Raw genomic sequence first — 12,665 nt, forward strand, 5'->3', positions numbered from 1 at the left:
TGACACAGCTTTGCATGTTATGTCACAGATTATAGAAAACTTCAGGGTATTCTAAAGGATACTGAGGCAGGAACGTTGACGTGATCTCTAAGGTCCTTCCTGTCCCATGAGCAAAGGAAGACAGAAGGCAGAAGATATTGGATGTGAATGGCTGCCTAGATAAGAGGTACAAAGTAGAGGGTTTTGGTTTTTTGGAACATTACTTCATCTTCTATGGGGAGAGGGTAACTACAGTTTGGATGGACTCCATCTCAGTAAAAAGGGAACCAATCTTCTAGGGGATAGGCTGGCAGACTAGTCAGGAGGGCATGAAACTAACAACAAAAGAGAAGAATGAAAAGAAGGAACGTATCATTACTCAGCACAAAAGATGTTGAGAACAAAATGAATCAAAGCACCAAGTGACACTATTTACCTGCCTTTACATAAGTGCTAGGGGCCTGTGAAATAAATGAACAATTCCCATTCCTCTTGTTTACGTACATAAATTCAACCTAATTTGTTTCACTGAAACCTGTTGGGAAGATTCATGTGACTGGAATGTTAAAACCAATGGTTATAACCTATTTAGGAAGGATTTAGGGAGCAAAAGAGGGGTTAGAATGGCACTATGTCAAAAATGGCCTTACCTATTGTCTGACAAGTACATGTTTTGAATGCTTAAGAGTCATTGTGCTAATTGATAAAAACAATAGATGGAGAACTACCTGGTGTTTGGTACAGATCACCAAATCACACAAGAGGCAGTCCGACCAACTACTTAAGCAGTTATCCAGTCATGAGTAGGATAGAATGATGCATGATCATGGCAGACTTCAAACTGAAGTTATGAATACACAGCAAATGAAGGTGTGATTGCATCATGGATAGTCACACACAGTCTAGCTTTAGTGCAGGTAACAACAGTAAAGAAAACATGGCAGCACAGATTTAAGCACAGACAAACAACCCTAGTATATATCCAGGATCTCCGGAGGCTTCTAATGGGGTGGCTAGAATGTACTGGAGCCCGTACTGTCAGATCTTCACGAATATTGTTATATTTTTTCCAGCTAGATTAAACCTGGCACTAGTATGCCTACCCACACTACAATCACACCTTCTATTTGCCAACTAGACATACCCGGAGTGACATATGCTGGAAGTCTCATACTGCCAGTACTAAGACCAGCCTTAGAATTTGTAAATAATTTAGATGACAATTTTCTACTCAAAATGTGTTACATCCAACATGGGGGAATTCTATATTAGACCTGTCTTCCCTGATAAAGAGGAATTGATCACAGAACTAAAAAGTAGAGATTCCTTAGATGCAAATGATCATGGTTTGATTACACTTGTTACATGCAAACAGAATAAAGTCCAAATCAGTAATACATACACTTGGCATTTTAAAAGAGCTAATTCCACAAAATTGAAAGGAATGATGAGCCAAAACTGCTGGAAGAAAAAACTAAAATAGAATAATGTCAAAAATAATTGGGAACTATTTAAGAATATTTTTACTAGATGCCCAAAAAGCCACAATTGGGAAAGAAGGCTACACTGGTTCAAAACTAGTCTGGTTTAGAAGGGAAGTGAAAGCAGTTATACAAATTTATATGTATTGAATAAAAAAAGGGACATTGATTGCAGTCAATATAAGTTAAAAGCTAGAAATTAGAAATGTAGAAAATTGACAAAGAAAGCAAAAAGACACAAGGATAAATCAATGGCCATAAGAGTCAATGGCAATAAGAATGAATTTTTTGAAGTATATTAGGTACAAAAGGAATTCTAACAATGGTATTGATCCATTACTAGATGGAAATGGTAGAATTTTCAAAAATAATGCAGAAAAGGCAGAAGTGTTTAATAAATATTTTTGTTCTGCATTAGAGAAAAAGCCAGATAATGTAGCCATAGCATATGATGATCACAGAATCATAGAAATGTTGGGCAGGAAGTGACCTCAAGAGCTGAGCAAATCCAACTGTGGGCTGTGGAAGGACAAAGTAAACTTAGATCCCTCCTGACAGCTGTTTGTCCAACCTGGTCTTAAAAACCTCCAATCATGGGGATTCCACAACCTCCCTTGGAAGCCTATTCTAGAACTTCCAAGAGAGAAGGGAGAATCCATGGTCAACTACACTTCCCTTCCAATGCCCAGGCTGTTAACATTAGATGTTCCTGGTCTGAACGAAGGAGTCCCTGCTTCAAAAGATCTGGTATTTTCTGCAGGTCCATGTCATGTCCTTCACTACCTAGAAAGTCCAAAGTACCTTCTGGGCCAGTAGAAATCTGAGAGGAGGACCACAACTCTCCCCTTTCCTCTTTTTTTTCCTTATCCTTTCTGTGAATGAAGAAATACTTTCCATTCCCACAGTTATTCAGAAGGATATTAAACGGTACCTTCTAAAGTTTGACATTTGTAAATCAACAGGTCTGGATAACTTGCATCTAAAAGTTTTTTTAAAAATCAGGCTGAGGAATTCACTGGACCATTAATGTTGATTTTCCAGTAACTCTTGGAACACTGGGAAAGTTGCAGAGGACTGGAAAAAGTCAGTGTTGTGCCAATATTTAAAAAAGAGATGAACCTGGGTAATTATAGAACTGACAATCTGATATCAATCCCAGGCAAAATAATGGAATGGCTGATACTGGACTTGATTAAAAAAGAATTAAACGGGGGTAATATTAATCCCAAACAGCATGAGTTTATGCAGAATAGATCCCATCAAACTAACTTGATTTTTTTTATGAGATTACAAGTTTGGTTGATAAAGGTAGTAGTATTGAGGTAATATACTTAGACTTCTATGGGGCATTTGAATTGGTACTGCACTCCATTCTGATTAAAAAACTAGAATGATACAAACAAACATGGCACAAATTAAATGGATTAAAAATTGGCTAACTGATGAATCTCACAATGTAATTGTGAATGGGGACTCATCTTTGATATGCTGTGTTGCTAGTGAGGTTCTGCAGGGATCTGTTCTTGGTTCAACACTATTTAACATTTTTATTAATGACCTTGAAGAAAACAAAATCATGAGTGAAAGTTTGCAGATAACACAAAAATTAGGGGAGTGCTAAATAATGAAGAGGACAGGTCACCCATACAGAACAATCTGGATTGCTTGGTAAGATAGGTGGAAGCAAACAACATGCATTTTAATATAGGTATATATAAATATCTAGGAAAAAGTCTTACAGGCTATACTCACAGGTTGGGGGACTCTATCCTGGGAAGCAGTAATGCTGCAAAAAACTTGGGAATCATGGTGAGTAATCAGCTAAACATGAGCTCCCAGTGCGACACTCTGGCCAAAAGGGCTAATGCAATTCTTGGATGTACAATCAAGAGAATATAGAGTAGGAATAGAGAGATTATTTTATCTCTGTATTTGACACTGGTATGACTGGTACTGGAATACCATGTCCAGTTCTGGTGTCCACAGTTCAAGAAGGATGTTGAAAATTGGAGAGGGTTCATAGAAGAACTCCAAAAATAATTAAAGGATAGTTATAATGAAGGGCTTAAGAAGCACAATTTATTAAGCTTATCAAAGAGAAGGTTAAGAAGTGACTTAATGACAGTCTATAAGTACCTAAATAGGGAACAAATATTTGATAGTGGGCTCTTCAATCTAGCTGACAAAGGTATAACAAGATCCAATGGCTGATGCTGAAGCTAGACAAAAATCAGACCAGAAATAAGACCAAGATTTTTAACAGTGAGGTTAGTTAACCATTGGAATAATTTACCAAGGGTTGTGGTGATTCTCTCACTGGAAATTATTAAAATCAAGACTGGATGTTTTTTTCTAAAAGATATGACTTAGTTCAAACAGAAATTAATTAACAGAAGTGCTATGGCCTGTGTTATGCAAGACATCAGACTACATAATCAGAATGGTTCCTTCTAACATTTTAATCTATGAATCTATTACATTTTCACCCACACTGTGGTTATGTTTTTTCAATAAAGATGTTATTAACATTTATTTCGGGGTTGGAGTGTTCCCATAGGTGCAGAAACAAAGAAAAAGCCCACTCCTTTTTCCCCAGTAGGAATGAGAAAAGATATCTAGTAGTAGCCAATTAAAATATACCTGATGCCATTTTGTTTCCCTAGTGTTTTTTTTTCCTGTTTAACTAACTAAAAAAAGATGGAGACAGGACTGAAGGAGTGAAACAAGCATTTTATTACAGATATGTTGTTAGTGATCATCGCTGTTAAAGTTAAACCTGGAATATTTTAAATCTTTTGGATACATGTTTTATTCTCAACCCATGTTGGGTAAAGTTTGTTTTGAAGACTAATCAAAGCTACAGTAAAGACACTAATGTACAACCTAGTCCAAAAATTATTATGTATTTCTGAACTTGGATTTCTTTCTGCTGGTGGGCCGGGGATCAGGGTAACTTGCAAAATGGTGTATAACACAATTTTGAATGTCATTAGGAGATATAATGCTCCTGAAAGAGAGACCCTTGGAAGTGACACATCAGACAACACCCATTAACTGACATATACATCATTTCTGTAACTAAATTCATCACTGAGAACTGATTTAATTCAAAATGGCAATCCAGGCATTTGTGACCACTCTAGTATTTGAGGTCTGCCTGCAGGAAAATTGGCTATCTTGCTACCATCCCATTTCTAATTATTTTGTAAGATAAGTAAACAGTACAAATGGATAAAATGTGCAATTACATAAATTAGAGCATATTATTATGTCTTTGAAGCTGGGGTCTTCTACAAAAAAATCTGTTGTTTTGTTGTCAGACAAAATAAATACAATTAAAGGCTGGCAGCATAAGCTACTTTCTTTTTTATGGAGCCAATCTATATTGGCCAAACGGAAGCCAAAAGATTTATTTGTTTATTTATTTTAAATCAGAGCCAAATTTAGCTCTATAACTACAATTTGTCCAATTCAGCCCCAAAAGAGCTCAAGGTCTAGAGGTTCAGTCTGCTGGCAGCTTGCTTTTCTCTAGATTTTAACTACTAATCTTTATGAAACAACTTCATTCCAAACCCCTATCTAATCCTCACTGACAACCACTCTTTGTTTAAGGAAAGTTTTTATAGCATTTTCCTATTACATAATTGAGAAGAGCTATTCTAGGTCATTTATAGACCTGTGCAATATACCAAAACACCTAAAGATAAGTAAATAAGTGTTAATAAGTATTAAACAATGATTTCCAATGTATCCTCCACACCCTGAATGGCATGTTATATGGATTGAATATCATACATTAACAGTAGCAAATCAGAAAATATACCTATTGTCATGTATAGAGATGTAAGAGGGCAATATAGTATTCTTTCAAAAATATGCAATGGTAAATTTTTACTTCATTGTGCTTCAATATATTCATGTACTGAAGTGCACTGCTGAGAGTCTGAGAACAAAATTAAGTTATGAAATCCAGTTTGAGGTATATAATTGGCATACACTTTATTTCTTTCTCCCACATAATTGGAGAATCAAATCCAGCTTTTCTTCACCTATGGATATGGACTGATCTTCGCTTACAAAAAAAAAAAAAAAACAAGACAATTACACCTGGAAGCACCCAATTACAAACAACAGAAATCTAAAACATTTGGAGATCACACCGCACTACTACAAAGATACACAGTTCGGCCTATTGCAAAAAAAAAAAAGTGAAATACTGTCCTGAAAATTCAGTTTCTATACAAATTTGCTGGCTGCACAAAGTCTTTCTTCCAGTCTCTCCACACCAAACAGGAAGATATAGATGATAGAAGAGATTATTGTTCCTGTGGAACAAGTAATTTCCTTGTATAGATTGTAGAAACACTTCTTTACCTAACAAATAATATACTCTCAAAATATAAGCTTTTGGGGGAAATGACTGCAACAAGAGTTAGAGTGTGAGGTTGTGCCATCTCCTGAGCCATGAAAAGGCAAATAGTGTAGGACAACATAACTGGTACTTTGCCAGCTAGAAGTAGGCACTAGTCATTTGCAAAATGGCCACATCAGGGATGTAGCCATTTGATTGTGCCAAATTTTGAAGAGTTAGAAAGGCATGCTAGCAAAAAAACAACAACAAATAATCTTGTAACTGCCATTACAATCACACATGGATACTGTATGCAGAATCCATTTTCCTTTTAGTCATAGAATCATAGGACTGGAAGGGACCTCGAGAGGTCATCTAGTCCAGTCTCCTGCAGGACTAAGTATTTTCTAGATCATCCCTGAGAGGTGTTTGTCTAACCTGCTCTTAAAAATCTCCAATGATGGAGATTCCAAAACCTCCGTAGGCAATTTATTCCAGTGCTTAACCACCCTGACAGTTAGGAAGTTTTTCCTAATGTCCAACCTAAACCTTCTTTGCTGCAATTTAAGCCCATTGCTTCTTGTCCTATCCTCAGTGGTTAAGAAGAATATTTTTTCTCCCTCCTCCTTGTAACAACCTTTTATGCACTTGAAAACTATTATGTCCCCTCTCAGTTGTCTCTTTTCCAGACTAAACAAACCCATTTTTTTCAATCTTCCCTCATAGGTCATGTTTTCTAGACCTTTAATCATTTGTGTTGCTCTTCTCTGAACTTTCTCCAATTTGTCCACATCTTTCCTGAAATGTGGCACCCAGAACTGGACACAATACTCCAGTTAAGACCTAATCAGCGCAGAGTAGAGCAGAAGAATTACTTCTTGTGTCCAGTTTAAAACACTCCTGCTAATACATGCAAGAATGATGTTCACTTTTTTTGCAACAGTGTTACATTGTTGACCCATATTTAGCTTGTTGTCCACTATAACCCGCAGATCTCTTTCCGCAGTACTCCTTCCTAGGCAGTCATTTCCCCTTTTTGTATGTGTGCAACTGATTGTTCCTTCCTAAGTGGAGTACTTTGTATTTGTCCTTATTGAATTTCATCCTATTTACTTCAGACCATTCTCCAGTTTGTCCAGATCATTTTGAATTATAATCATATCTAAATCACTGATGACGATATTGAACAGAACCAGACCCAGAACTGATCCCTGTGGGACCACACTCATTATGCCCTTCCAGTATGATTCTGAACCACTGATAACTACTCTCTCGGAGTGGTTTTCCAACCAGTTATGCACCAGATACACAGATATTACTCAGATACAATCACACACACATAAGTGGTAGCTACTACACTTACCAATAATGATTTTTTTAAAATGTATTTGAATGTTTCATATAATATTCTGGCCTTGCAGAAGGCCCAGAACAATTGCACCTTCTTTGTGTTCCCCCAACCCAAGGACCAAAAATCACTACAAAAGGGCAGGAAGAAAGTGAGGCCATATTCCTCATCCAAGTGAAACTCCTACAAAGAAATAAACCTCAGATAATCTTTTCCTCGTGCCCCATTTAATATTCTTGATAACACAACCCTGTATTCAAAACTGGAAGTAAACCTAAAATCTACTTTCCTAAAGTAGGAGTTTCAAGATATTTAAGTCGACTTTATTGATATTCACCTATGATTTGAACATGTTATACACAAACTATACTTAGATTCTCTAAATTTTTCTAATGAAAGTTCCAAAACGTGAGTGGAAATGGCTTCATTCTTCACCACTTTATAATGCATTGATTGGTTGTTATTCTTACTGTCATTCTGTTAATTTTCTTGCCTGTTTCATGTATACATTTACAAAAATATAAGCAAATTATTTTTTAAGCAATGCAGTTTCAATGCAAAAAAATATGATAATTTGTTCCTAAACAAGCCCATCTATTTCTGTAGGGTTATACTAACACTGATAACATGAAAACTGTCTTCCAAATGAAATGTAAATTTTCTCCTCAAAATTTGTTTTAAAATCAAAGCTGAGATTCATACATTATTACAAATAATGTAAATAAATTCTGATCATTTGAATTTTTTTAAAAATCTGTGAATTTAATTGTACACAATGTCTCATACAAAAATAACAGAGCTGAGTTACCAATTAGAAATAGTCTTTACTTGGAAAAATGGTATTGTAATTCAGCAGTCAGGATAATGGATATGCCCCATAGAAAGGTTATGCTAACCTTAGTTTCTGTGTTGATAATTACTAAGCAGCTGTTGCTTCTACTGGTGGAGTGCATGTTCAGCTATCCATTAACATTACTGACATTTAATCTTAATATAAGAAACTGTGACGCTGTGAATTAGGTTGAGAAGCAATACAAAAATACAAAGAGAAATGAATTCATGTTCCCAAGCATAGATCACAGTATCTGCTGCCATGTTTACCTGGCAATTCAGTGCGTAATTAATGATTAATTCTATTAATCACCTACCTGCCAAACCAAGTGTTCCTTTATGATGGCTGTAGTTGATAGACAGATGCTCAGCACAATGGTGTGGGATGAAGAGGTCAAGACGCTGGCAATTATAGCATCTCTCATGTTGAAGGGCAGCATGGTATATACCACAAATATAATGAACAAGAAAAATGATACCTGTGCAGAAGAGTAGGAAAAAAAGAAACCTGTCAAATTCATTTTGGAATAAAGAAAAGTTACCACTCAACATTAAACCAGCTAAAACTACAAGCAAATGTTCTTTATAATTCAACTTGTGTTAACATATAGAGGAAATTTAAAATGTTCCTGAAGGTGCCCTAGACAAAAGTACTGAATTATATTTGGTTTAAAAATCACAGTTTCAGAAGTTGCATGGTTTCCCATATTTGCTTTACAAAAACATTCAGATTTGTCATTATAAAACAAAATAATAGTTTCATAGTATCATGCCCACAACTGAAGGGGGATTTTGTTGGAAAGAGAAGCTACTTACCTTACAGCAAGTTGAGCTTTTTAAGATGTGTGGTTCCTATCTGTATTCCACTGTGGGTACACATACACTCCATGCGCCTCACATTGGAAGATTCTTGCTTGCAGTGTCTGCTGGTCTGCATCTCCTCCCCTCTCCTCCTCATGCTCTGAACGAAAGGTATAAAAGGCAGCATGAAACAACCACCTTTCCAGTTCCTTCTCTACCATAAATTAGAAGGAGGGAAGGTAGTGGAATACAGATTAGGACCACACATGTTGAAGAAATTCAGTTACTTTAAGGTAAGTAATTTCTCTTTCTTCTTTGAGTGCTGGTCCTTATGTGTATTCTATTTCACTGTGGGCGACTGACATGCTGGCAATGAGAATGGTGTGAGGATCAGGGCAGCGAAGATGACAGGAGGCCTGACACACCAAAGAATGTGTTAGTTATGGAGGCTTGCACTATGGCGTAATGTGTCATGAAGGTACAAATGGAATTCTATGTTGCTGCTTTATTTCTTGGGGCGAGGCTACTAAAGCTGCTCGCACTCTAGTAAAGTGGGCTCTTGCTCCATGTGGGACAAGGAAGATGCACCGACTGACACAGAAGGATACAGCCTGAAAAGCTCTTGAAGACTTTCTGAGAGGAGATCCATTGACCTCTCATTCGTGCCACTAAGGAAACAAATAGTCTAGGTAACTTGCTGATTGATTTTGTTCTTTGCACTAATATTTGTCACACAAACAGGGAATGGAGTATTTTATCTTCAGTGCTGGCATGAGGCTTTGGAAAAATATAGGTAACTGTATTGTCTGATTTATGTGAAAGTCTGAGATTACTTTAGCAGTGAATTTTGGGTGTAATCTCAATGAGACTTCATCCTTATGGAATACTGTATACGGTGGATCGGCTACAAGGATTCCAAGTTCCCCCACCCTTCTAGCAGAAATGATGGCCACTCAGAAGGCAAGCTTTATCAATAAGTGAGACATTGAGCACCCAGCTAATAGTTCAAACAGTGGTTTAGTTAAGGCTGAGAGTACCCAGTTAAAGGCCCAGGTTGTAGTCAGTATGGGTATTGGAGTAAAGATTCTAACCAAACCTTCAAGAAAATGTACTGTCACAGGGTGGGTGAAAATGGAATGCTCATCAACTGAAGGGTGTCAGGTGCTGATCACCGCCAAGTGAACTCACAGTGAGCAATGAGCTAAGGGAAAGGCCCACAGGAGAAAATCCAGTACCTGATTCCTCTGGGGACATGTGCGATGCTGGGCCCAAATAAAGAATATCTTCCATTTGGCTAAGTAGCATTTCCTGCTGGATTCTTTCCTATGTTGTTGAGAATGGCTTGACTGGCTTCTGAAAATGTCTATCACATGTCTGACACCAATCCAACACCATGCCATGAGATGCAGAGAGTCCAGATCAGGATGTCCGATCTTGCCTTTGTCCGGGGTCAAAAGATCCAGGAAGGATTGGATGCTGCTAGGTGGACAGGTTGACATGTGAAGAAGGCTGGGAAATCACAACTGCCAGGGCCATCAGGGAGTGAACACAATGATTGTCACTCCATTCAGTGGTGCTGGAACACTTTTTATAGTGGGGGTGCTGAAAGTCAGATAATGAAACTGTAAACCATGTGTGTTCAAAAGCAATGTGAAAAGGCACAATTCCTGCTCACACCACACGGGTGCAGCACAGCTCCCGAATTCTCAAGAATCACAAAATAATTCTAGCTTTGTTCTGTCAGCACCAGCAAACTTTTCACAGTAAAACCTGGGGGTGTTGCAGCACCCCCAGCAACTGTGCCTATGACTCCAGCCTGTTGGATCTTTTGGGAAACTCGGGGTAAGAGTGGAATGGGGGAAATTGTATCTTAAATGACCTTCCCATGAGTCTAAATGGGCACCAGGAGTCCTGACCCTAAGCCCCTCTGGAGAAGTAAATTTTGTATTTCATGAGATGTGAAGAGGTCCCAATATGGGGTTCCCCAGTAAGTGACTATATTGTTCACCATGGAATCATGCAGCTTCCATTCATGGTTGGTCAAGAAATGTCGGTTGAGGCTATCTGCTAGTGAATTGTGCATGCCTGGGAGGTGTACTGCTGATAGGGTAACCTGGTGCCAAATGCACCAATTCCACAGATTGACCATGGACTATAGCCGTTGCCGTTGATCTTGATGCTGTATCTGCTGCATCAACTGCAGCCTGTAGTGACGAGCTATCCATCAACTTGCCTTCACTGATAAGGGCCTGAAATTATGCCCTATCCTCCTGAGGATGTTTATCCTTAAATTCTGAAAACTTCACGTAATTAATTAAATTGTACTTTGATAGCACGACTTGGTAGTTGGATATTCTGAACTGGAGGCTGACTGACATCAAAACCTTCCTTCCCAGAAGGTCCAAACATTTGGCCTCCTCATCTGCAGGAGTAGATCTTGGGTGCTGTTGCCTAATTCTCTGTTTGGCCACTTGGGCCACCAATGAGTTCATGGCAGGATGGGTAAACAAAAACTGCACCCTTGGATGGAATGAAGTCCCTCTTTTCCACCCTTTTAGAAGTACGCATCTGTTGCTGGAGTATGCCATACAGTTCTGAGCAGTTGTAGAATGGCCTCTTTTATGAGGAGTGCTACTCCTATATATCCTGAGATTTGTAAAATATCCAAGAGTTTGTGATGAGAGTCCTGAACTTCTATATGGATTTGGGAGTCTGCCACTCCTTGACAACTCTTGGAACTGCCTATGGTCATCTAGGGAGAGGATGAGGCAGGAGTAACTGCCTCATCCAGGGATGAGGATGATATTCATGACAGTACCAGCAGTACCACTGGATCAGCCTCCTCTTCCTCCTCTTCAATGAATTCTGGATGGAAATCTGGTTGGTCTAATAGGCTAGAATCCTAGAATTGTAGGACTGGAAGGGTGGAAGGGACCTTGCAAGGTCTTCTAATCCAGTCACATGCACTCAAGGCAGGACTAAGTGTTACCTAGACCATCCCTGACAGGAGTTTGTCTAACCTACTCTTAAAAATCTCCAATGATGGAGATCCCACAATCTCCCTAGGCAATTTATTCCAGTCCTTTACTACCTTGACAGTTAGGAATTTTTTCCTAATGTCCAACCTAAACCTCCCTTGTTGCAATTTAAGCCCATTGCTTCATGTCCTGTCCTCAGAGGTTAACGAGAACAATTTTTCACCCTCCTCCTTGTAACAACCTTTTATGTACTTGTAAACTGTTATCATATCCCCTCTCAGTCTTCTCTTCTCCAGACTAAACAAACCCAATTTCTTCAATTTTCCTCATAGGTGGCGGTGTCTTGATGTTTAACTATTTTTGTTGCCCTTCTCTGGACTTCCTCCAATTTGTCTACATCCTTCCTGAACTGTGGCACCCGGACCTGGACACAATACTCCAGCTGATGCATAATCAGTGTGGAATAGAGCAGAAGAATTACTTCTCGTGTCTTGCTTACAACATGCCTGCTAATACATTCCAGAATGATGTTTGGGGTTTTTTCAACAGTGTTACACAGTTGACATATTTAGTTTGTGATCCACTATGACCCCCAGATCCCTTTCTGCAGTACTCCTTCCTAGACAGTTATTTCCTCTTTTGTATGTGTGCAATTGATTGTTCCTTCCTACATTGAATACTTTGCATTTGTCCTTATTGTATTTCATCTTAGAGGGGTGATGAGTCTCCAAGTAGGATTGTATATTCAATCACCATGGTCCCCAATAAGAGCAGTTTGAGGGTCAAAGGCAGGCTGTAGAGGTCCAGCATTGGGTACTAGTGGTCCTCTGGAAGGTATCCAGATATGTAAGGTGGAGCCCAAAAGATTCTCGATCCTCTGACTGGGCTGCCCTCTG

General features: G+C 38.5%; 1 protein-coding gene across 3 annotated transcripts in view; it reads right to left on the bottom strand.

The window, feature by feature from the left end:
* The window catches only part of ADCY2 (adenylate cyclase 2), a 459,988-nt gene that overhangs the window by 341,198 nt on the left and 106,125 nt on the right, over positions 1-12,665 (bottom strand). For 2 of the 3 annotated variants that reach the window (XM_054018108.1, XM_054018110.1), the window contains exon 3: positions 8,308-8,469. The exons of the other annotated variant lie outside the window; for it this stretch is intronic. In XM_054018108.1, coding sequence (XP_053874083.1) covers positions 8,308-8,469 — 162 coding nt within the window. The remainder of the gene's footprint in view (positions 1-8,307; positions 8,470-12,665) is intronic. 3 annotated transcript variants of the gene reach the window in all.

The sequence above is a fragment of the Malaclemys terrapin genome, chromosome 2, assembly GCF_027887155.1.
Source record: "Malaclemys terrapin pileata isolate rMalTer1 chromosome 2, rMalTer1.hap1, whole genome shotgun sequence".
NCBI lineage: Eukaryota > Metazoa > Chordata > Testudines > Emydidae > Malaclemys > Malaclemys terrapin.